This window comes from Mercenaria mercenaria, chromosome 5, assembly GCF_021730395.1.
Source record: "Mercenaria mercenaria strain notata chromosome 5, MADL_Memer_1, whole genome shotgun sequence".
Lineage (NCBI taxonomy): Eukaryota > Metazoa > Mollusca > Bivalvia > Venerida > Veneridae > Mercenaria > Mercenaria mercenaria.
Genome location: NC_069365.1, coordinates 17,130,385 through 17,157,939, shown reverse-complemented (window position 1 = coordinate 17,157,939; position 27,555 = coordinate 17,130,385). Strand labels below are relative to the sequence as shown.

General features: G+C 35.5%; 1 protein-coding gene across 9 annotated transcripts in view; it reads right to left on the bottom strand.

Moving 5' to 3' along the window:
• LOC123556569 (probable phospholipid-transporting ATPase IA) overlaps positions 1–27,555 on the bottom strand; it is a 153,712-nt gene that overhangs the window by 60,551 nt on the left and 65,606 nt on the right. For all 9 annotated transcript variants that reach the window (XM_045347385.2, XM_045347382.2, XM_045347390.2 and 6 more), the window contains 9 exons: positions 16,895–17,015; positions 13,659–13,758; positions 11,465–11,563; positions 10,349–10,394; positions 6,474–6,588; positions 5,484–5,553; positions 4,308–4,435; positions 3,641–3,711; positions 2,147–2,244 (listed from right to left, as the gene is read on the bottom strand). In XM_045347385.2, coding sequence (XP_045203320.2) covers positions 2,147–2,244; positions 3,641–3,711; positions 4,308–4,435; positions 5,484–5,553; positions 6,474–6,588; positions 10,349–10,394; positions 11,465–11,563; positions 13,659–13,758; positions 16,895–17,015 — 848 coding nt within the window. The remainder of the gene's footprint in view (positions 1–2,146; positions 2,245–3,640; positions 3,712–4,307; positions 4,436–5,483; positions 5,554–6,473; positions 6,589–10,348; positions 10,395–11,464; positions 11,564–13,658; positions 13,759–16,894; positions 17,016–27,555) is intronic.

Genomic DNA, 27,555 nt, shown 5'->3' with positions numbered 1-27,555 from the left:
TGACTACCTCCTGCCAATGACTAAATACATAATGCCACAGCGCAAAAACCAACGCAAAGGTTTTTACCACCAACAAAGATCCAGATTAGTGTGTATCAGTACTTTTTGTTTATCCCACATCCATACTGTTTGTTTATCAATTTCAGCACTTGTATGCAACTGATAAGCAAACAGTATGGATCCAGATCAGACTGCACAATGTGGAGGCTTATCTGTATCCATACCAGTTGCAAATCCCTTTTAGTAGTGCTCAAATACTCTATTCGTGAAGTAAATTTAAATGAAAACAAATGCTTCTCTGGTAACTTTGACAACATTATCTAATAGGAATTCACTGACCTTGGATGCCTCATTATATATTACTCAAACAAAGTTCAACTGGCCCACTTAATTCAAGTGAGTGAAGTTTACCATTTAAAAGAATATTAAAATCATGAATATAATCTTCAAAAGTAACAGAAAATGGGTTTTATATTTCATTTCAAAACCATTTCACCAATGTAATGAAGGGGTCTGTATACAGTCCAACCTGTGTTAAGCAGCCAGTCAAGGGAAACGGCCAAAATGGCTCTATATGACATGTGACTATGTTAACCAGGATTAAATTTTTCTTGACTTTTTCATTTTTTTTGATGTCCTTCTACGAATTGATGTACACATTGAAACAGTATTGAAGGGATCTAATTTCTTTTCTTTTTTTCGTTCTTTGGTGAACTTTAAATTTCATTGTGAAACAGACATCGTATCCCTTTATATTTTTGCATAGACAACATTTTTTTCCGTGACAATTTATTTATTAATTTAGTGCTAATTAAGGACATATTAAAGCAGAAGACAAAACATCCATCCAAGCATTATGAAAAATCACTATTACTGATAGACAAATTCCAATATGAATATCGGTTATTCTCATAAATATGCCCATTTCTCATTCATATAGAGAGCGTACTTTTATAAGATGCTGTTCAAACAATATCAAAAAGATGCAAATGTATTGTGTGTATAAGCCAGATTATCCAAACAGTTTATTGTCTGCCTGCCATCCATGTTGTACAGAAAGTTTATAAATCATAATTTATAAACATGATTGTCTAAATCATCAATGTTGTCATACAAACTCCAACACAGTGTTTACTCCCTTTATCGGTACAGTGGACAAGACAATCACAAATAAATTGTGCTGAATTTCAACCAAGTTCCTTTTTTTTTATTTTCAAAGGTTAAATCTCATTACTTAAATATTATAAACTTTGCTTGTAATAAAAGTACAAAAATAGAAATAATACAGAAATGTTAAATTTACTTCTTTTTCTGACATTTCTGATGCTCCATGGTTCAAGTGTAAACAATGAAATTATTTGAAAGTAATTAGAGTCCGGTCAAAAAACTGATGAACTGCTTACAGCAAAACAAAAACCATATTAAATACTTTCACCATATTCTTAATGACTGTGGCATAAAAGACAACTTGTCCATAGATTATGGCAATCGTTAGGCTTACCAGGCATTGCCAAGCATGTCACTATTTTAGAATAATATGGTTTTATCATTGTCATGTAATCTGCTTCGTGGAAGGGATAGTTTTCAGTTACTATGGGAGGTTGATTGTCACAGATTAGTACTGTTGTCTTAAAAGATAAGTTGCAAAACAATTTTCGTTAAAAATATTTTTAGGTAGATTTGCATATTGCTTTTATCCACTCTTGTAAATAATTTAGTTCTAATTTTGATAATTTCCATCCTCATGTGGTATTAGCAATTTGTAAAATAAATTGTCATTAGTCACTCCAAGTGACAAGAAATTGTCACATCCATTTGATATTTCATTACAGTCTTGAGAGTAAGCTTTACTTTTAGAGAAAAATTTTGTCCCCAAATCTGTCTTGCAACTACAAACTGCTGATAATAATCCAATACTTGACCAACCATCAACTGAGGAAAGTTGTGTGGTAAATATTAATGTACAGATAGGACTGAAATCAGCTAACAGCTGACTGCAGAATGCAGATGACCATTTAATGGAAGTCATTTATAGAATGAAATTGGTCTGGGAATTCAAGTTGGCCGTTTGTGACAGGTGGCTTACTTGAGGTGACCATCAGGGCAGGCTGAACTGTATCTAGATCAGATGTGATATAAAACTTACCTGTAGATTTGTTACTTTTTCAACATTTGATCTTTTTAAAGGAGCAGAGGTGGAATTCAACATTAATTTGCTCTCAGGACCTGTATATACCACAATACCTGAAAGATGAAAAAAATCAATATTTATTTTAATACAAAGACTGTCTTCATTTTTCCTGGATTTTATATTAATTTTTTTCAACAGAATTTCATTGATATAAAACTACAATGGTTCTGGTTTTTCTATCAGTGCTAGTTTGCTCTTGGCACAACAGACAACCTGAAGGACCGGTAACATTGACAAAACAACCCACTAGTGCATCAAGGAGCTATGTGCCTTCTTTCTTCAGAAACAAATAGCACTCTAATTCACCAATGGCTTGTTAATTTCATGGTTCCTTCCCTATTAGCTCAGTAGGTAGAGCACAAAACTGTGACCTCATAGATCACAAGTTCAATGTACTAGTGGATGAAGTTTTCAGTTACTATTGGATAACAAGTCGTTAATTCAGGTAAACTATGAGTCACTGCAAAACTGTAAATACTGTTTAAAGAAGGATATTAAAACCAGTCAAATATAGAAAACAAGAGCTGCCACAGGAGTTATGGAACCTGCACGTCAGACCATGACAGTGGACAAGAGCGTGAAGTTTCAATCCATCCCAAGTAGTGGGTACTGAGATACCAGCTTACATACAAAAACTTAACCAAAAATTGCTAAGTTGAAAAAGGGGCATAATTTTGTTAAAAAGCAAAATAGAGTTATGGAACTTGTGCCGTGTAAGTCAGTTTATCACAGTGAATATGTGTGTGAAGTTTCAATTCATTCCCACAAGTGGTTACTGAGATACCAGCTTACATACAAAAACTTAACCAAATTGGGATGCCGACGCCGACACACAGGCGAGTCCAACAGATTTACCTATTCTTTGAATAGTCAAGCTAAAAAAAACCATAATGTCTTGGGTCAATTATTCCAGAGCATTGTGTCCTAAACAGGAAGATAAAACTCAAAAATCCCCTCCATTTGAAATCAAAAACACAGCTGGTGGACTCATTAAATTGTGTTTGTTTAGTTTTATGAAAATAATATCCATTCTGTCATGGTATAAAAATATCTGATTCAAGTCTTTCCAAAAATATATATTTGTTTTTGCTGGATTTTTACGTCAGACAGAATTTTACATCATATGGACACTTTCCAGCATAGATCCCCGTTACCCCTCCAGATATTATTTCAAAGACCTTCCATGAACCAGCTGGAAAGTTTCCTCACATGAAAGAATTCTACACCATAAGAATATTTTATTTTACCCACTGGTATAACTGGCACTAGAAATAATCTTTTTGTAATGGAGAGAGCTCTAAAATTTTTATGATAAAATCTGACAAACAAGAGAGCAAAAAAAGTCAATTTTGGAATTTCTCTGGAGATTGCTGTATATTTGCATATAAATGATAATGTATTTAAATTGGTATTTTATCACATTTATTACATAGTGTAATTGGTATATACCAAATATCCAGTTAGTATTCCGCAGCATTGCTCCCCTAAGTAACAGCTGATCTGGACCTAGTGGTATAGCTCTGAAGATAAAACAAGGGGAGATAATGCACATATACCTAGTATATACATGTTAATGTATGTTTTTATTACATGACTCCTTATACAAATTGTTGATCTACAGTTTATGCTATTGACCACAAAATTATGCTGGGCTAAAGTCAAAACAAGAGGATAAAAAAAATGAAAATTTATTTCTGATGTCATGTTATAAAATACTTATTGAATGGCATGGCAGTTAAAACTGTTGCCAAAGGTCTGAATGCACATATAAATAAAACATAACTTTGCTGAAACAGTCTAACACCTACAGAAAGACCTTTAACAATTTTTTGAACACTTAAAATTTTAAGAAAACATTTTCTTCAAGCATTAAATGTGAATTCTTGTTTCTTGTAAACGAAATATCACCAGCCCAACTAATTAAGGACATAAAACTAAATATTCAATTATGCACCTAAAATTCTGTCACTATGAAAACCATGAAGAGGCAAGATAAAACCAAAGCAGTAATACACGGAAAAGCCTCACCGTATTAAAAGCCTTAAGTGGTCTATAAATATATCTGAGACTTAGGCAGCAATACGGCAAACATCTCTAAATACAGTGGGGCACTTACTGTCTACGTGATGGTCGTATATTTCCGACAAAGTCCAGTAAATGTCTGTTTGGTGGCTCACATTCTATGGTCCCTGTTAACTCTGACAGATCCTCTTTATTTAACAGCTTGGCTGTCTGTGGTAAACCCTGTAATTACAGAAACATCTCAGTATCTGTATGAACATGGCTGTACACTGTAAGTTAAATGCTCACTCTTCCCTTAATCAGGATGTGAACTGGGGTTTTTCAGAATGCAGTGCAACTCCTTGATTTTATGTTTATTTTCGTTTATGACTACATTTTGAGATATAATGCAAATATGAAATTCAAGAAAAGGTAGTTTGAAAAACATGTAAAACCCCATTGATTGCAGGTTCCATTCACTATGACCATGCCCTTTGAACTACTGGCACCCCAACACAACCAGAAGTCATCTAATGATCACAGGCAATTTTCCTATGAAGTTTGTAGACTGAAGGCCAAGGTGTTCAAAGTTTAGTTATTGTGCAGACACAGTTTTCAATGACAAGGTCACTGTGACCTTGACCTCTTATTCACTGACCATCAAAACTAAAAATGGTTGTCTACTGACCACAGGCAATCATCCAATGAAGTTTGACAGCTGTAGAACAGTGTTCTCAGTTATTGAGCAGAAACCAAATTGTCTACCAATGGATTGTATGACAGACAGACAGACCAATGATATGCCAAATAATATACACCCTCTCCTTCTTGTTGGGTGTTGGGGAGCATAATGAATATTGTTGTTCTTACAGCAATTCTTTAAGTGTTGTCTACAAAGGCGTAACTTGCCCATTTAATCTATTATTTGGTAGCATAGAATATTTTTGTTGTACTGATTATAGCACTGTGCTATAACCAAACCATGCCACAAATTCTGATAAAATCAATAGAAAAACAGTGTGGTAATTGGAAAAAATTTGATGCTAGAGAAAGAAAATAACAACTGCTGTCAAAAAAAATGGATCTGTCGACAGAACAACTGATTTTGTGGATTAATTACCATAGCTCTATGCTTGTCAGGTCTTTCATGCCTTTTTCTAGGAAATAAAAGTAATCATAGCAAATTCATTTAAATATTCAGCAAATCAATTTTATCTAATTTTTCCTGCACCTTTTAATCAAACAGGGTTTTCAAATGATTTCTTATAAAATGTAAGCTGGAATATCATACCTGTCTGATTTTGAGATTTGTCTCTCCATCTAAATTAGAAGTTTCTATGTAACACATAGCCTGGGGCTCACTGAAAATAGAAGAGGAATCAAATTTCAGTGGCCTTGGTTTCCCCCGATATATATTTAAAGTACAACAAAAAATCTTACAATAAGAAGGTATGACTTGCATTTAATTCACTAAATGGGAAGAAAAGCTAGAATAATGCAGTGCTTTGAAATGTATCTTTCAATTTTGTTTGAAATGTATAGATCTTTCAATTCTGATGCACTGAAGACTACATACTTCCATTGTTCAACAGGTTTAGTTGATTTTTTGTTCCTTGAATATATATATAATGGCCAGTGAGGTAATTATTTGAAACAGATACAGAATTATTCAGTGATTGTTTATTTTTTGGGAAGGGGATCACTTCTAAGGAATTGATGCTGGAGAAATTGATGCTTGAATTCATCAAGGCTTTTAAAGAAACTAGGCAATGAGGTCAGTAATAATTTTACGTTACTAGCATGTACTGCAAATAGGTATATCCCTTTCTTTTTTCATATGTTTTTTTTTTTCAAAAACGTAAATGAAAAATCAAGAGATTTTGACCCTGGTCTTTAAGGAGAAAAATGATTCATTCTAAATATCTTGGGTAAAAAATCACTGTAACATAAAAACTCACTTTAATAACAAAAGTTTGGCAAGCAACACCCTTTAATTAGTTTTATGGGTTTTTTTTGTTGTTCTTGTCTGGTTTAACATCACACAGACACAATTACAGGTCATATGGCAACTGTCCAGCTTTTTAGAGTATAGGAAAACCAAAGTGCTCCTCCAGCATTACTTCATTACAAGGTAGGCAGCCAACGACCTTCCGTACACCAGCTGGATGGCTTCCTCACATGAAAAATTCTATGCCCTGCGTGAGGCTTGAACACACATTGTTCAGGGCTTAGTTTTATGAAGAAAAAAACTGCTACCCTATAAGCACTAGTGTTTACATACCTAGATGATAAAAGTATGAGATCAGCTGGAAAGAACTGTCCATTGATGATCTTGACAATATCCCCTATAACAACCTGCTTCCATTTCAACATCAGCCATACTCCATTGCGTAATACTGTAAATATACATTATAGCAATGTATATAATACATAATAACTATTCAGTAAAAAAAGTCTGCTCATTCAAACATTGTTTCCTGGCTCACCCAAGCCATTCATGTGGTCTTAACCTTTACCCTGCTAAATTTCTAAAATGGACTTTTCCATAATTCAATTTGGGCAGTACCACTTCTTATTCAAAGGGGTGTTCACTGAAAATTTACTGACAGAATAGCGAACAGTGCAGACCATGATCAGCCTGCATGGATGTGCAGGCCTGCACTGGTTGCATTGGCAAAACTATTTGCCACCAGCAGGCTAAAGTTAAACTGCTTTCCTTACATTTTTTATGTTTGGACCACTAAGAACCCTGGGTAACATGAGCATTCTGCCCATTCCATTGCAACATAATGTGAATTTTACTGTTTTGGGGATTTTGTGTTGTTTTTGTACGTTGGGATTTGAGTCACACCAGCTACATTTATGATGACATTGGGAGTCCAAGATGCACCCCCCTTCCATTATTTCATACAAGGGTCAGCTCCTGGGAAGAATCAACTAGAGCTATCACTAAAGGTGATGAATGTACCCCCCGCATGCACTGACACAGTACATTGCAATTTGACGCACACAAGATTGCATAATTATGTGGACTGTATGTATATAGACTGTATGTATACAGTATAGTAACAAAAAACAAAGTCCCATAACTATGCAGAATATTTATCTAAAAGAATGTAACATGCACCATGCACAACTAGGGTTGGTACTGATCACTTGTGTGAAGTTTCATTAAATTGTGTGTAAGGGTTTGGTAGATTAGGCACGCACAATATTGCATATGCAGACTGTATGTACATAGTATGTTAACAAGAAACAAAGTCCCATAACTCTGCAATTTTTTTTCTGAAAGAACCTAACATGCCCCATGCACAACTACTGTTGTTAATGATCACTTGTGTGAAGTTTCATTAAATTGTGTCAAGGGGAAGAGGAGAGATGGTGCGCACAAGATTGTGTCTATGTATATAGTATAGTAACAAAAAAACAAAGTCCCATAACTCTGCAAATTTTTTTCTAAAAGAACCTAACATGCCCCATGCACAACTACTGTTGGTCCTGATCACTTGTGTGAAGTTTCATTAAATTGTGTCAAGGGGATGAGGAGAGATGGTGCACACAAGATTGTGTCTATGTATATAGTACAGTAACAAAAAAACAAAGTCCCATAACTCTGCAAATTTTTTTTCTAAAAGAACCTAACATGCCCCATGCACAACTACTGTTGGTACTGATCACTTGTGCGAAGTTTCGTTAAATTCTGTCAAGGGGATAAGGAGAGATGGTGCGCACAAGATTGCGTCTATGGACAGACAGACAGACAGACGGACAGACGGACAGACGGACGGACGGACGGACGGACAGACAGACAGACAGACAGACAACCTGAAACCAGTATACCTCCCCTTACAACTTTGTTGTCGGGGGGTACAAAAACCTTCTGCAAGCCAGTTGGATCACTTCTTCACACTGAGAAGAATTCCAGATAAGGCAAGATTTTCATAATTATTTTCTTAATCAGTTTAAATAAACAAGAGGGTCATTGACCCTAAAGCGCTCACCTGTGCTTAAGGCTTCAAGTGTGTTTGTATAAGTACAGATTTAGGTTTCTTCTATGTTAGCGTAGATTATAGATATATTACACACACTTTTGAACCTAGGGCAATAATTTGAACAATTACATTACAAATCTGATATCACAGCCAAATATCAAGGCTCTAGCTATTATTGATTCAGAGAAGAAGATTTTCAAAGTTGCTAATATAAAAGCCTATAGTAAGTACATGTCAGACACAGAGGTGCAGCCATTTTTTTTCACCTTAGAGCAATAATTTGGACAACTATACATAAAAGGAAAAGTGACCTGGTAGCCATGTTTTTTGATGAATCAAAATAATTTGAACAATCTTGGTAGAGGGTCACACAAGAACCATTTGTGTAAAATTATTTTAAAATCGGGCTATAAGTTTCAAACAAGAAGATTTTTAAAGTTTCCACTATATACATATAGGGAAAAGTGACCACACCCTCTGGCGGCCATGTTTTTTGACAAATCAAAATAATCTGAACAATCTTGGCAAAGGGTCACACCAGGACCATTTGTGTAAAATTATTCTAAAATCAGGCTAGCAGTTTCACACAAGAAGATTTTTAAAGTTTCCACTATATACATATAGGGGAAAAAAGACCACGCCCTCTGGTGGCCATTTTTTTTGACGATTCAAAATAATTTGAATAATCTTGGTAGAGGGTCACACAAGGAACATTTGTGTAAAATTATTCTTAAATAAAATCGGGCAAGTAGTTTCACACAAGAAGATTTTTAAAGTTTCCACTATATACATATAGGGAGAAGTGACCACGCCCTCTGGCGGCCATGTTTTTTGATGAATCGGTATAATTTGAACAATCTTGAAAGTGGGTGACATAAGGACCATTTGTGTGAAATTATTTCAAAATTGGACCATCGGTTTAGAAGGAGATGTCGTTTGAAGATTTTTTCTATTTTTTGCTCTGGCGACCCCTATGTACAACCAAGCAGAACCATTTGAACTTTAGTAGAGGACCATCCAAGGAACATCCATGCCAAGTTTCATCAAAATCCATTCAGTGGTTATGGAGGAGATGTCCTTTAAACACAACTGTTGTTGATGGACGGACGACTTCACATATGGACGGATGGACGCACAGATGCCGGGAACAGTGTGATCACAATACCTCACCATGAGCACTTTGTGCTCAGGTGAGCTTAAAAGTGGATATAAATCAAAGACCAAAAGGTAAAGTTTAACTTGCAACTCTAATATTCCCATCTTAAGTATACTATTTTATCTTCATCCATCTAAAAACATGAAACCAATTAGTAATTTTCTGGAAACCTTAGATAGCAATTTTCACATTCTAACTTATTCTCAGAATTCTGATGGGGAATTTGTTATGCTTCCCCAGAACTACGTATAAAACCCATTACAGAAACTGCTTTATAAGCAAAAAAATAAAACAAGAAAATCCTGATGGCTAAATCCACTTTACACACATTACATGCCATTAAAATGAGACAAAGCTTACTTTGTTCCATTAAATATTGACTAGAAAACTAGTTGACATTTACGTTTTTCTAACAGTGACATTTACTGGTTCCCTCTAAACAGCAAAATACAAATAGAACTGTATGACAAAGGAATCATTTGGAATTCTTTTAAATATCACCACAATAGGATCTAATGTAATCTGTTATAAGGAAACAGTCAGGGTGGTCAATAAGACACAGAGCTGGGGAATTCTCTAGCTATTCATGTATGAATACTACATTTATAAAAAACTTGCACCCGCCTTCTTGTCAACTCCACCGCTGAAGTGCTGCAGAAACAGCTAGGACTTCCCAATATATGACAGAGACTTAACTTTTACCCTGCTAAATTTCTAAAATGGACTGGTCCTTCATTCAATTTGGGCAGCACCATTTACCATTCAAAGGGGTGTTCACTGAAAATTTACTAACTGAGAAGTGACCAGTACAGACCATGATCAGCCTGCATAGATGTGCAGGCAAAGTTTGGTCTTAACTGGCCGCAAAGGCAAAAGCATGCTAAAGGTTAATAATCTAAAGATGAAATAAAGCTTTTCTCTACACTCGTATGTTGTTTAATTTTTGCCATGAAACTGACATAAATTTTTCAAAAAATGAAATATAAAAAGAACGAGAATTTAGAATACCTGAAACTTTTCTGTTGTTAACTACGTCATCTGCCCTATGTCTCTTCTGTAAGCAAAAAAACATTTATACTTAGCATCTAATATGTCATATGCAATGCCTACAGTTTGGGCTAACTTTACTTGTAATACAAGTCAATTTCCACCATGAAACAGAAAATTAATGGGGGAGAGTATGGTTCATACAGACATTCCCAAAAAAAATTCAAGTAGTTTTCAAGGAGTTTTCAAGTAGTTTTCCTCCATTTTCAAGGACTAAAATGGGCGCAATGTCACTGTTGCTGAGAAATGAAATAACCAATTTAAATCCAATTTAGGACAAAATAAAACAATGTAACACAAGATTTACCTTCAACGCATCGCGGATAAATTACACAGTGTGAAAATTACTTGAAAGAGCATAAAACCCGTAAAGTACAGTACCGTACCGTACTATCGCCGACTCCGTGGCAGGCCCTAATGGCGGTAACGGTTGTTTTTTTTCGTCGTTTTTTAGTTTATTTTGGTCCGTTTATAATGTTTGTCCATTTTCACTTCGCACCCGACAAATTTAAGGACTATTTGCCATCTTTTGTACGTTTTTTCCTAAATTCAAGTAGTTTTCAAGTAGTTTCTGACTGTTACAAAATTCAAGTAGTTTTCAAGGAGTAGGCATCAAATTCAAGGACTTTTCATGGCCTGTGCGAACCAAGGTATAGAAATATCACATTCAACAAGATAACTTTCTGTTTAAATATATTCACCTCACATTTAGTACATGCTTTTAACAACATATTTTTCAACTATGCTCTCACCATTTCCTGGATTTATGCCTATAAAAAAAAGAGATTTTAATGAAAATGGTCAAAGTTTGTGCCCTCCAAGATGCAACTCCGTAGTTGTGGGCAAGCATTATTTCAGGTGTAGACAGGCATAACTTTAGGTGCAGGCAAGCACCTGAGTGTAATCGTCAATCTTAACCAAAACCAGGAGAATGGTTTTACCACATGATGACCCAATTTTGGATAGAAACTAAAGGGGCAAGAAGACCCTTATGTAACTTTTGGCTTTAGCATAAACATTTCTTGGGTGATTCAAAAATCTAATGCATTGAAAAGTACTACATGTAAAAAATCTTACATAATCTTCTATGATTTCTTTGATGGCTGATACTGAGAGAATGAATAACAATGGAACTGCTGTAGTGTACCTTCCTGTAGGTGATACTTTGGGAATTTGCTGAAATATAAATAGTTAAACAATTAGACAGTTCAATGACAACACTTACCCTATATTGTGTGCAATAACCAAAATCATGCTGTTGGCCTATATGTGAAACCAACGTTTATGCATTCTATACAATTCAACGATGAGAAAATAAAAACAAGAGGACCATGATGGTCCTGAATCGCTCACCTCTTCCCACATGACCCAGTTTTGAGTATGACATCGTTTTTTCTATTATTTGACATAGTGACCTAGTTTTGAACTTGACCTAGGTATTATCAAGATAAAAATTCTGACCAATTTTCATGAAGATCCATTGAAAAATATGGTCTCTAGACAGGTAACAAGGTTTTTCTATTATTTGACCTATTGACCTAGTTTTCGAAGGTACGTGACCCTGTTTTGAATTTTATCTAGATATCATCAAGGTGAACATTCTCACTAATTTTCATGAAGATCTCATGAAAAATATGGCCTCTAGAGAGGTCACAAGGTTTTTCTATTTTTATACCTACTGGCCTAGTTTTTGACCTCATGTGACCCGGTTTCGAAACTGACCTAGAAATCATCAAGGTGAACATTCAGATCAATTTTCATGAAGATCCATTGAAAAATATGGCCTCTAGAAAGGTCAAAAGATTTTTACAATTTTAGACCTACTGACCTAGTTTTTTAACGCAGTTGTCCCAGTTTCAAACCTGACCTAGATATCATCAAGATGAACATTCAGACCAACTTTCATACAGATCCCATGAAAAGTATGGCCTCTAGAGAGGTCACAAGGTTTTTTTTATTATTTGACCTACTGACCTAGTTTTTTAAGGCACGTGACCCAGTTTCAAACTTGACCTAGATATCATCAAGGTGAACATTCTGACCAATTTTCAGGAAGATCCATTCATAAGTATGGCCTCTAGAGAGGTCACAAGGTTTTTCTATTTTTAGACCTACTGACCTAGTTTTTGACCGCAGTTGACCCAGTTTCGAAAGTGACCTAGATATCATCAAGATGAACATTCAGACCAATTTTCATACAGATCCCATGAAAAATATGGCCTTTAGAGAGGTCACAAGGTTTTTCTATTATTTGACCTACCGACCTAGTTTTTGAAGGCACGTGACCCACTTTCACATCTAACCTAGATATCATCAATATGAACATTCAGACCAACTTTCATACAGATCCCATGAAAAATATGGCCTCTAGAGAGGTCACAAGGTTTTTCTATTATTTGACCTACTGACCTAGTTTTTGAGGGCACATGACCCACTTTCGAACTTGACCTAGATATCATCAAGATGAACATTCTGACCAATTTTCATGAAGATCTCATGAAATATATGGCCTCTAGAAAGGTCACAAGGTTTTTCTATTTTTAGACCTACTGACCTAGTTTTTGATCGCACGTGACCCAGTTTCGAACTTGGCCTAGATATCATCACGGTAAACATTCAGACCAATTTTCATACAGATCCCATGAAAAATATGACCTTTAGAGAGGTCACAAGGTTTTTCTATTATTTGACCTACTGACCTAGTTTTTGAAGGCACGTCCAGTTTCGAACTTGACCTAGATATCATCAAGGTGAATGTTCTGACCAATTTTCATGAAGATCTTGTGAAATATATGGCCTCTAGAGAGGTCACAAGGTTTTTCTATTTTTAGACCTACTGACCTAGTTTTTGATGGCACGTGACCCAGTTTCGAACTTGACCTAGATATCATCAAGGTGAACATTCTGACCAATTTTCGTGAAGATCTTGTGAAATATATGGCCTCTAGAGAGGTCACAAGGTTTTTCTATTTTTAGACCTACTGACCTAGTTTTTGATGGCACGTGACTCAGTTTCGAACTTGACCTAGATATCATCAAGATGAACATTCTGACCAGCTTTCATAAAGATCCCATGAAAAATGTGACCTCTAGAGTGGTCACAAGCAAAAGTTTACGGACGCACGCACGCACTGACGGACGGACGACGGACACCGCGCGATCACAAAAGCTCACCTTGTCACTTTGTGACAGGTGAGCTAAAAATGCTGATTTATCTTAGCGTAGATTATGCAGTGAAGTGAAAAATTGTTTGCATATTATTGAAACTTACCTGTAGTAATGCAATGAAGAGAAAAAAGATGTTGGCATATCTACGGAATTGTTCAAACAAGAACTTTGGCAAAAATGATATCAAGCTGTACTTGGCTGTGCTGAAATACACAAAACACATTTATTACAAAATTACGTGAATCATTTGCAGCCTGCAAAGCTTGAATAATCAAATAATTAAAAAAACTAAAAGTCTCTTTTTTATATTCCAGCAGTAAAATATTACATTTCTTTTTTACTTGTACTAATATAACCTGACATCACTCCTCCAATCTCTTGAAATATAAAACATTTCATCTGAGGCAAAAATGCTGTCTATGGTAACTGAACCTGGTTCGAACTATAGCACAAACCACTGACACATTGTTCGAACTGATGGTTACTGGATCCTATATTTCAATGAAGCCTTAAAAAGTCAAGGAACACCTTTAATGTGTATTAGTAGATTTGATTTCATATCTTGCTTGTTTTTTTTTTTATAGACAAAATGCACATTCTGCCTAACCAAAAATGCAATATGTCATAGTTCTAAGTGAAATTCCTCAGATGAGTTGGCCAACATGCTCAAATCTCCTCTCTTTTATGTTTTAAAGCTGTTCCATAACTTTTTATCGACTTTAAAGTCATGCCAACACATTTGTAGATCATGGGGACTATTCGCTCTTCTATTGAAATGCAAAAGTAAAGTGGTGTGGGATGGGATGCAACGGTTTGGAACTAGAAATTCATCTTTCTATTTGACTTAATGACTAACAGAGATTGTAACCGAGTGTTATGTTAACAGGAAGTAATGCAGGCAATTAGATGAATTATTGACATGAAACATAGTTATCAGATAAGCTATATGTCTAAGTGGTAAAAATAAAGAACATGATGTCTTGATCAAATAATAAAGCACTCAACAGTAGAGGAGATTATTGAAACATCAGACAGAAATGGGTTCCAATTTCAGTATTATTTCAATGAGAGAAGGGCTAACATGCTACTTAATTCTATTAAGTGATGCACATACATGCAGTAAGTTAATTATGCAAAAGATATTGTAACAGAGGTACGGAAGTCCCAAAAGGATATTTTGCACACAAAAATAACACTTTGTTCTTTTATTGTGACCGTTTACTATAAAATATGGATGGCCAAGTTATGCACTGGATAGTGTAACCTTGATCTTGCACCTTAATGTGACCATACACTTATTTGATTTTTATTATCTCCTATTAAAAGACTGGCCTGGGTTCTACATATGACAGAATGTCTTACGCATAACACTCATGCATAATTATATCAAAATCTCTTAGCAGACTGTGAAATTATTGATTGGACATGATACAGACCCTACCAACCTTTGACTTCTAACTGTGATCTAGACTCAGTAGCTATAGGGTTGAGTCTTGTGCATGACACATTGGTCCATGTTGTGCAGACTTATAAACAAAATCCTTGGAACAAATGGCAGAATTAATGACTATACACAAAGGAGACCCTGTAAACCTTTGACCTTAAAGCATGACCTTGACCTCTGTGGCAAATGTCTAGGTCTCACACAAAATATATCATCTCAATAAGGGAAAATTAATGTCAAGTAATAACAAAGTCTCTACATTGATGGCAGAGTTATGAACGAGATATGTAACAGGCCATGTTATGCTTTAACCTCTTAGTGTTATGTTTGGGATCTTCGACTTGGTCTAATGTCCACCACATAGTCTTGTTATGTGGAGCATTTGTGCTAGGTATTACCAACTTTATGGATGGCAGAGACATTGACCAGACACAACAAACAAGAGGGCCATGAGGGCCCTGTATCGCTCACCGGACCAATTGACCTAAAGATCATCATATTAACATTCTGACCAAGTTTCATTAAGATATGGTCATAAATGTGGCCTCTAAAGTGTTAATAGCTTTTCCTTTGATTTGACCCGGTGACCTAGTTTTGACCCTACATGACCCAGATTCGAACTGGACCTAAAGATCATCAAGATTAACATTCTGACTAAGCTTCATGAAGAAACACTCATTAATGTGGCCTCTAGAGTGTTAACAAGCTTTTCCTTTGATTTGACCTAGTGATCTAGTTTTTGACCCCACCTGACCCAGATTTGAACTTGACCTAAAGATAATCAAGATTACCATTCAGACCATGTTTCATTAAAATATGATCATAAATGTTGCCTCTACAGTGTAAACTAGCTTTTCCTTTGATTTGACCTGGTGACCTAGTTTTTGATCCTACATGACCCAGATTCAAACTGGACCTTGAGCTCATTAAGATTAACACTCTGACCAAGTTTCATGAAGATATAGTCATAAATCTGGCCTCTACAGTGTTAATAAGGTTTTCCTTTGATTTGACCTGATGACCTAGTTTTTGACCCTGGTTGACCCAATATCAAACTCGTCCTGGATTTTATTGAGTTTAACATTCTGACCAAGTTTCTTAAGATTGAGCCCAAATTGTGACCTCTAGAGTGTTAACAAGCTTTTCCTTTGATTTGACCTGGTGACCTAGTTTTTAACCCCAGATGACCCAATATCGAACTCGTCCAAGATTTTATTGAGGGTAACATTCTGACCAAGTTTCATTAAGATTGGGCCAAAATTGTGACCTCTAGCGTTAACAAGCTTTTCCTTTGATTTGACCTGGTCACCTAGTTTTTGACCCCAGATGACCCAATATCGAACTCATCCAAGATTTTATTGAGGGTAACATTCTGACCAAGTTTCATTAAGTTTGCGCCAAAATTGTGACCTCTAGAGTGTCGTCAAATTGTTGACGACGGACGACTGACGGATGACGACGGAGGACGGACACAGGGTGATCACAAAAGCTCACCTTTGAACACTTCGTGCTCAGGTGAGCTAAAAACATATGAAAATAAACACCGATTGAGAGTGGATGCCATGGTCCAGTGGTAACACTGACTACGAAACCAGGGGTCATGAGTTTGAGCCCCCACTCTTCTAACTAAAAATTACTAACATTGGAATAAGTCCCATATATGGGTGCCTTCTGGAATTGGAGCGTCTTCTGTATCTTGCACTATCCTCCTACTAACAGTCTTCTGGAGGAGTTGCCAATATAGGTAACCAGTGGCAACTATAAATGAACTTACATACACACGCGACACTGACTGAGAGAGACAGAGGCAGCTCAATTCTATGTCCTTTTTTCCTTAGAAATAAGGGAGAATATTTATTCTAAATGAATTGTATTATAAATATAAAGAGTTGTACCAGATTTTATTTGAGCAGTATTTGCTGGGCTGTGAAGAGTTGATGTAGATGATTCTTTCATTTTGTGGTTGTACTTCCTCCGTGGTTTCTGAGCCTAATGCATGAGGCATTGGCTGGTATTCTGAAATATACAAATGTACGACTGTGTTAAAACTGAAATATACATAATATAGGATATGAACAGATACTTCCTAACTTTTACAGAACCTTTCAGCCATTTCAGGGAAGAAAATACTATGACATTCTGCAATATATTTCAAATATCCAGGTATTTGTTCACAAAAATATAATTTTGAGACAACTGTTACAAATACAGCTAAATTCAATCATTATGCATGTATCACTAGAACTCAAGCTAGTATAAATGTTTCCAAGTATGGTCTATAAGAAGTTTGCAACAAATAAACAAAATGATCTGTAATAGTTATAGTATGTGTGAGAGTGTGTTACCAGGATATATCAGAGCTAGGGGTACATCGAGGGTATTTTTCTCTGCACATATCGTCGAGGCCGGTAGGCCGAGACAGATATGTGAAGAGAAAAATAACGAGATGTACCCCTAGCTCTGATATATCCTGGTAACACACGAGCACTACATATTATAACTGTTTTATCGCATAGTTTATCATTAAAATTTATATATTATTTTCATTTAAATTTGTTTATTATTATTTTTACTATTTTGATTCCCTTTCTGCGCCTCGCTGACTGAAACACTAAAACTTCTGTTTTAGAAAATGTGTTCCCCAGATAAAAGTACCCAACAAATTTCTGCATTGGTTTTAAATCTTTGCATTTCATTGGCCAGACATATTGTAAAACTTGTTGTTTTGTTTGTAAAAAAAATCAAAGAAAAAGAAACATTTGAGAAATATCAGAATTTCATATATTTCATGTATTTCTGAATTTGGCAATAACTATCAAGTTTTTGAAATATTCTAGTTTATTTATTCTTTTACTTTATAAATGTAGGTGTTTGTGACAATTCTTTCTCTGTGAATTGTAAATTGGAGCTAAAATCATCTTTTCTTTGAAAGGAAAAAATTATACTCCCTTGATAGGACCTCAATAGAGAAAAAGTGTTCCGATATATATCGGAACAGTTTTACTGTGCTGATATATATCGGAACACTTTTTTTCTTATGAAACTCTATAGAGATTTCCGTGTTGATATATATCGCAACAGTTTTGTAAGATATCAGCACAGTTTTGTAGTAATAATGTGTGTTACTATGTATAACATGCTGCAAAGATCAAAGGAAAATTGCCGCACTATGCGATAACTTAAAAAATTCTTCTCAAGTGCATAAATCTAAACATTAAGGGTGAATTAACGACCATGAGAGTATGAATCTATTCTACCCAATAATGAACTGGGACTTTGGCATAAAGATTTTGAATGTTCACAAACTCTAATCTATATGCCCAATATTATCACAATTAAGGATGCAAATACAAATCCACTTTCTTCATAACATAAAACATGTAGATTGCAACCTTTCTAATCAACTGCAAGATACTAGTATACATGGTTTACACAGAAAGTTAATCAAATAAATGTATTAGGCCAGAATTCTGTAACTGTTCCCTTGTCTACAGTAATTTGGATGAAATTTGTATGTGTCATGGCAGGATCTTAAGTAAAAAAGACTCCCAGAACAGCACAGCTGGTTCAAGTAATGAGGCCTTTAATATTACATACAAATATACCATCCTTCATTATCCAATCTACATATAAATTACATGTTTACAAATGTACATGTCAGAATTCAATACTGTTGAAATATATTTTCATATATCTGCTTTGTAGATTAAGTATAAAACAAGGAAAAACTAGAACATGAAAATTCTGATATGCTCGACTTAAAGACTCGAAGAAAGGTCATAGACTGCTTAGCCAGGTTAATGGGTGAAGAATTACTGAAGACAGACAAAAATGAAAGAAAGAGCATTATGCTAGGAGACAATAGATGTCCAGAGTTAAAGGTAAACAAGAAGCTGCGTTCAATAAACGCTTGATGCCCCCCCCCCCCCCCGGGTGGCATTCTTGTTGATACAAAGCAACCTTAGTCCAAAACGAGGTAAAGTTCAAGGTCAAGGTCAAACTGAGGTCAGGTGATGTCTGAAGATGAGGAATGGTCACAGGTTACATCTGCATTAGTATCAATTCATTCTTGTAAGAGGTATTGATGCTAGACGAAACGGTCCCATTTGGTTAACCAAGAGATGGCCCATATAAAGCAACCTAAGTCCAAAATGTGGTCAAGGTCAAAATGAGGTCAGGTGATGTCTGAAGATGAGGAATGGTCACAGGTTACATCTGCATTAGTTTGTTTGTTTGTTTTGGGTTTAACGCCGTTTTTCAACAGTATTTCAGTTATGTAACGGCGGGCAGTTAACCTAACCAGTGTTCCTGGATTCTGTACCAGTACAGACCTGTTCTCCGCAAGTAACTGCCAACTTCCCCACATGAATATCAGAGGTGGAGGACGAATGATTTCAGACACAATGTCTTTTATCAAATTGTCACGGAGAACATATGCCCCGCCCGGGAATCGAACTATCAAGTCATTCTAGTAAGGGGTATTGATGCTAGACGAAACGGTCCCATTTGGTTAACCTCGTATGGACGGAAGAACGGACAAACGGACAGGACAATCACTATATGCCTCCCGCATCAGTAGATGCCGGGCGCATAAAAAATGAGAGAAAAAGCAACAGGGAAAGATTTTGTTTTTGTAATGTTTAAAGTCACACGAACATAATCATAGGTCATATGGCGATATTCCAGCTTTGATGGTGGAGGAAGATGCCATGAACCCCTTCGCACAGTATTTCATTACAGGCGGGCACCTGGGTAGAACAACCGACTTTCCATAAGTAAGCTGGATGACATTCTTACATGAAGAGTTCAATGCCCCAAGCTGCAAAGACTCGAACTACATTGGTGAGGGACAAGTGAATGGAGGCAAGATAGATGACATGGGTCTGATGTCAAAGGCAAAAGAAAGAGCACTTAGGAGAAATGACAGATAACCTCAGGGTCTGAGGTCACAAATGAAAGAAAAATACTGATGAGAGATGACAGAACACCAGGGTTTGAGGTCACAGATAAGAGAAAGAGCACTGAGGAAAGATGACCAGGTCTGAGGCCAAAGATATAAAAAAAAGTGTGCTGACAAGAGATGATAAATTACCAGAGTCTAAGATCAAAGGTAAGACATAAAGCACCAAGTTACCAATGTCTGAGATAAAAGATGAGAGAATTAGAGCAGTCAGAAGAGGTGACAAATGACCAAGGTCTCAGGATATATAACTGAGTTTGGAGACCACACTCTTAAGCAACCTTTTCATTGGTCAGTTTTAGATTTTGCTCAAACTCGATAAATCGGAAGCTGTATTTTTACTGTCTCAAACTCAGCTCTCTTGTTTTTATTGTACCTCAAAAGGAAACAAGACTGGATAAGCCAGTATAAAACTAAGATTGGAGACCAGACTTAAAATGCAGCCTTACCATTGGTCAATAATTCTAAAACTGTGCTCAAAAACAGCCAATCAGTCAGATGAGGGAAATTTGAGACTGCTTGGAAGAGACTGAAGACAGAAAGCAGTTGACTGGAACCAAACAAAGCAGTGCACTCTCATTTTACAGTAAATCTATATGTAACTTCTAAGTTCTCAATCAATAACAGAAATGTTCTCTCTCACAATACTACAGCAAAGCCCTCTTTAAACTATGCTAATCTGGAATAACTCCACCACTCTAGCAAAGACAATGCCAGAAAACATCTGTTTAAATATGCACAATATCTAAAACTGCATGTTGTGTCTACTGATGGGCAACTGCTAAAGCAGTTCAGTGCCTTCTGCATCATCTGAATTTTTGTAATTACATGTGCAACTGTGTGATAAGCCAGCCACATGGCAGAAGTTTCCAGATGTTGTATGTGAAATTCCTGTAATTTACAAAATCCATAAAATTGATTCTGTAAAGTACTTACGATTTGATACGGGAATCATGTATACTACAATCGGTTCTGTCATATCCACGTAATTCCCAATTTATGTAGTTCTGACATAAATGATTTCGAATTATTGGAAATAATAGCGCACTCCCACAAGTTTCATTCAGTCACGTTTTTGACACGGATCAATTGGTAAATCAATGCGTGGTAAACTTCCTGTTAACATCTTAGACAGTCTTAGGGAACTGGGTTTCAATAATTCAGAGCCTGTATGTCAATAATTTGGTTCTCAAATGTCTAATTCCATGAAATATTAGACTGTATGAATGTAGAATCTCTCATTTTGTTACAGCATTAATGTCTCAGCGACAGATGTGTAAATATGCATGAATCAGCGAAATTTAAAATGTCTGAAAGAGAGTTGTCAACTACAAGCTTTACATACGAGCCGTGCCATGAGAAAACCAACATAGCTGGTGTGCGACCAGCATGCATCCGCGCAGTCTGGTCAGGATCCATGCTGTTCGCTAACAGTTTCTTCAATTCCAATAGGCTTTAAAAGCGAACAGCATGGAGCCTGACCAGACTGCGCAGATGCGCAGGCTGGTCTGGATCCATGCTGGTTGCAAACCCACTATGCTGATTTTCTCATGGCACGGCTCATACAGTCTTAATTAATCAGGTTATATTCAATATGAATGCACGAGTCAAACAGTTGAATACAGATTCATCATGGAGTCATTTTTAAGTATTTCCCTTAAATCTGGAGGAAAGAGAATTTACTGTACATTTCATTAAGTCTCATGAACCTGCACTAGCTTACCAATCTGGGTGTCTTTCATCTTTTCTTTCCCACCCCCCTCGCCCCCACCCCCCATGCTTGCTTCCAACGGATCAATTTATTTTAAATCAGAAAGTCCATCATAACTGAGTTAGGCTGCAAGAGTGTATACGGGTTTCATTTCCTCTCAAGAACAGACACAATCAAACCAAGTTTACTAATAATTTCCATGCTTCGAAAGGATATTCTTACAAATTTAACAGCATTTACAGTAATGTTAAAATCACAAAATGTTCACAGTCTGACAACAAGGAATAAATTCTATTAAAAATTTGAAGATAGAAAGTCTCTGCTCTGCTTCCTTGCAAAGCAATTTGTTAATTTTGTATAATTATACTCTTCGTAAGCTGATAATTATACAGAACTGCAAACTTGCTCTGCAGAATGCAGACTCCAAATGAAATTAATTGGACTTGTTTTTAATGCTGAGGGAACTAAATAATACAAAACTAATTGCTAATGTTTGCTACAGTGAAGTTCCTTCCGCATTATTTGTTGTTGTTTTTTCCATACTGTAGTTTATTCTAATTTGTTTTAGCTTGATTGTGATGAAAGCTTCAAGCTTATTGGAACCACTTCCGAGTCCGCTTCCTGGAAAAGCCAGTACTGGTGTCATATGAGAAGTCATGGCCGTGACCCCAGTGGGGCTCGAACCCACTACCCCTGGATTGAGCAGCCAACACCTTATCCTCTAGACCACCGCTCCCCATACTTTAACTGTACAATGTATTCATAAATTTAATTGCTACATACATTGACATCTTGCCAACATTAACTTCTTCACAAGAAAAGAAGTGGAAGTCAAATGAATATATACTCAGATGCAACAATTTTAGCAAACTCATCAAATAAACAATTTTTCTGACTCACAACAGAAGGCTCACATGCTTCTATTCAATCAAAGTGAAATTTTCTTCCAGAAAACATTAAATTTAAGCTAGCTAGACTACATGTATGTAAGAGTGTAACTGCTGATGCAACTTTTGGACAAAATTATAAAGAAAACTGTTAAAGCCAAAATTGCCTACAGGTTTTTGTAAAATTTTCGGAAAAAAAAGTATTTTTAGCAGGTCTTTAGCTATAGTAATTTCATCAGAAGGACAACTAAGAGTGATTCCATGTGTTTTAGTAAGTTCCTCTATAGTAGTAACACTCTTTCAGCTGATGATAAATTATATATATAGAAAACTCTTGAAAGCATTAGACACTCAACTGAAATTTGATAAAACTAGAAGGAATTTAATTAGCTGTACATTCAAGTATCTATTTAAATGATAGTTACTGATTTATCATTTAATATATCAATCTGATAGAAACGATAAAATTTTCTTGTTGATCAGCAGGCATGTCTCTTTAACCTTTAGCATGCTAGATAAATTGTCGTCTGCTGGAAATGTCGTCTGCTTAAATTGTAAAGTTCATTCAATTTGCTCCAAAATTGGAAGAAATATTGTCAGAGTAGCAAACAGCTTGGAACCTGATCAGACGCCGATTTAATCGGCGTCTGATCTGGTTCCAAGCTGTTTGCAAAGGCTGTTAAATTCGCCTGCAGCAGGCTAAGGGTTAAAAGCCAAGTCAACATTTATCTGTGAGAGAGCTAAGACAATACATTTCATCAATATTTTTCCAACAAAACTTCCGAAAAGCATTTTCCCAGAATATTTCTCATTAAGTTTGCAGAATTAATCCTTTTATCTCCTGTGCATTATATTGTCATTGCTTAACCAATCACCCAGCAGACCGTATGATAAATATCTTTCGATTAAATCCTTTCTGTTCCTGTCAATGCATAGGCAAATAAACGTTCAAATACAGAGCTTGCTGTTAATAAATATTTAACTTTTTCTATTTTTCCAACAATTCAACTACAAAGAATACACAAAATCATTTCGTAGACACACTTATATGGTAATAATTCATCTGAAATTTCCAGAAGGCCGACACAGACCCACAAAACCTGAAAACTACAACTGTTACAGTATCAATCTAGTTCAAAGGAAATAAGACATGGTGATTTTTCGGGATGGCATTAAATATTTATAATACATAGCTATTCAGAGATTCTGTTCACTAGCTTTCAGACAGTAACAGTTCTTTACTATTAAACACATATGATTTTATAAGTCAAAGTCGTGTGTATAAATATCTAAATTGCATTTCATGAAGTCATTTCAATTTTACATGTTTACGCAAATGTAGCAGTTTATGGAAGACTTGTATCTTTTTGTATCTATTTTTGTATAATGGTATCAAGGGAGTCTTTATTGTATACACAAATCAATAATAATCAATGCTTCATTTTCTGTAACATATAGTTTAACTATACAGCTTATAGTAATAATAGATATATATTATATATAAAGACTATTTTTTCTATAATTGGAAAACCAACATAGTGCATTTTGCAACCAGCATGGATCCAGACCAGCCTGCCCATCCGTGCAGTCTGGTCAGGATCCATGCTGTTCGGCAGTGGTTTTTCTAACTGCAATAGGCTTTGAAAGCTAACAGCATGGATCCTGACTAGACTGTGCGGATGCGCAGGCTGTTCTGGATCCATGCTGGTCGTACATGCATTATGTTGGTTTTCTCATGGTGTGGCTCATTAATGAAGATGAAAGTCAAACTGATTTTACAGCAGACTAATTAAATTACAGTTTCTTCGTATAGAGTATATAACTATTTATAGAATACCAGACACTAATGAGACAAGACTGCTCAAATCTTGAATCAATTTATCACACAATAGTAGACAACTCTAAGAATATATATCAAACACCCACAATGACTGACATTTACTAAGAAATGTATTTACGTCACATGACATTTCCAAATTCTACATTCATTCAATATTTATAGCGAAGTTTTAGTGTTATTTAAATTCTGATTTCAGAAAAGTTCCTTAAAAATTCAGGAAACATTTTTTTTAAATTTCTGCCTTACTGGTTTCAAACAAATTTCCAGTGTAAATTTGATCTTTCTGGGATTTCCCTTAAAATTCTGATTTAAGAAAACTTCTTTTAACTTTTATTATTTATAAACAACTTTTATACTGTGAAAATAAGAAACTTCCATTAGCTGTAACACAACAAAGATAATAAATGGTTCATTAAAGTACGAGGCTTCAAAGCTATAGTAAGTATTTAAGAAAAGTGAACTTAAACTAAAAGCAACCAAGAAATACTGACTTTCTAAGATAAAAAGGCCCATATTTCTGATAAAATGCAAGAGAGAGTTATGGTTCTAATGATTATATTAAAGCAAATGTACAAAGTTTCAAAGCTAGCTCATAATAGAAACTGAAACTGAAACTGTTTCATTTGATTAAACACCTATTTTTACGCAAAACATATTCAATGGCGTTTTACAAATACATAAAAATACGACAAAAATTAAGATATTTAATGACATATAACATAAATGAGCATAAATACCATTGTGAATAAACTATTAAGTAAGCATTAAAAAAAAAAAAAAAAAAAAAAAATGATCAGACATCAGATAAGATTAATAAAATATTAGAATATCAAGATACAGTAAGACAGCTGTTTGTTATTAAGTAAGAATAAGTGGGTTATTGCGACATGTCCAGAAGTTATTACAAACAACTGTATTTTGTATTTGTTATAATATAGTTCATTTTCGAATGTATTTACACAATAAAATCATCCAGTTCACGTTACTTCAGTTTCTTAAAAATTACAGTCACAGTCTCTAAAAGAGTGCAACGTAATCTCCAAAATAATGAGTTTTCAACTTCTTTTTGAAAACATCTATTGAGTCCGAGTTCCTTATTTCGAGAGGCAATTCATTCCAGAGTTTAGGTCCAACAGTACCAAAACTTCTGTCGCTGAACGTTTTGCGCTTGTTGAAAGGAACAACGAAACACCCAGTAATGGAGTTTGAAGAACGCAAGTTTCTTGTCTGTGTTTGTTTTATGAGAAGTTCAGAAAGATATTCTGGAGAGTTTCCAACTGAACAATTATACATGTAGGTGAGCATTTTGAATGTGATTCTGGCTTTGATTGGTAGCCAGTGAAGATCATACAGTGCTTGCTTGGAACTGTCATATTTTCTTCAATTTAGGACAAGTTTTGCACACATGTTCTGAATTCGTTGCATTTTGTTTACTTCGCTTTGAGCAATACCATACAGAATGACATTACAATAATCTAAATGGGATATCACCAATGACAGGACAAGGGTTTCGGTAGCCTCTTTGGTAAGATATTTCCGGATACATTTTATTCTGAAGTAGTTGAGCATTGCTGTTCTACACTTTCGTTTTACATGCTCTTTTAGATTCAAGTTTTCATCCAGGAATGCATCTAGATATCGAATAAAGCTCACTGATTTCACTTCATCACCTACAATGCATACTTTGTCAGTTGAACACTTAGAGAGCTGTTGCCTACTACCAAACATGATGAACTCGGTTTTGGAAGTGTTCATTTTAAGCTTATTTTCATTCATCCAGTTGTTGATTGTTTTAGCACATTGTTCAAGTTCTCGTATTGCCTGAATAGAAATCAAGAAAAGTGACAAATTTAAAAAGAATTCAAACTTTCTAAGTATATAAAGGGCCATAATTCAAACAAAATGCACATCTTATGGCTCTTGACCTACTAACTTACTCAACAAGTCTGCAAATTTTCAAAGCTAGTGTTCTTATAGTATTCAAATGAAGTGGACCTAAACAAAAGTTTTAACCAAAAAATTCAAATTTTCTATTATAACGAAAAAGGGCTGTTATTCTGAAAAATTCAGGTTAGAGTTATGGGTCTTGGTCTATTTACTCATCTACCGTCATCTTACGAATATAAGACGCACATTTTTTACCAAGATTCTGGTCTCGAAGGACCGATGCGTCCTAAATATGGGGATAGAAAAAGACCAAACATTTCCCCCGACTCAAAAATTAAGAAAATCGATCTTTGTTTACACCGCGTACCTCTATATTGAAGAGAATTCAAGGGGAGTAAATACCAATGACTCGGGCATAGCTAATAGCCAGTATCGTGACCCGGCGTCTTAAATTACTTTTGTATTAAATGTAAAATTTAGAGCTCATGTAAAATCTTAAGATAAATAAATGCTGTTTTTCATTAAAATATATTTTACAACGCATTTCTGTAACTGATCATTAAGTTTTTAACAAGACCTGTGTAAAACTTTCCCGGCGTCTTTTCACACATTTTGCATTAAAATACTTGAAACTCCATATCAGGTAGCCCAGAAATCGATTATCTAGTCTTCAAACATAATTTTGACAGTTGTCTATAATCCTCTTGTTCATCGAGAAATTCACGCCCGCGGCATTACTTATCTTACACCTACTGTCACAATCTGCAAACAATTAACCATTTAATCCTACCCGGAGGCAACTGTAAACATGTGCATGCAAGATTTTAGACTGATCCGATATGATCATAGTCGCTGATCCGTCATGTTCAAAACAATTCCTAAACCAGTCTTAAAATTACGTTAGTTTACAGCCACGTGCCAAAGTGCACTTTCATTTTCACTGGCGTCAATATTCATGGAGTGATCAAAGATGCGGCAGTTTAGTGCTTACACAGAGTTTATGCTTTTCAATTTGAATACTTGCACAACATGTAAAAACATTGACAATGATTTAGCAAAAACCGGCGAGTTCGTAGAAACCATAGCAAATTTCGAACAAACATAAATTCGGATAAGTGATGTGGGTATAAGCATTTTTCCAGAATTTTTTCACTGCGTCCTATACACGAGTGCGACCTATAATCGGCCAATTACGGTAATGATGACAAGCAAGTGTGCAAAGTGTCAGAGCTGTAGCTCTTATACTTTTTGAGAAAAAGTGGACCTAAACA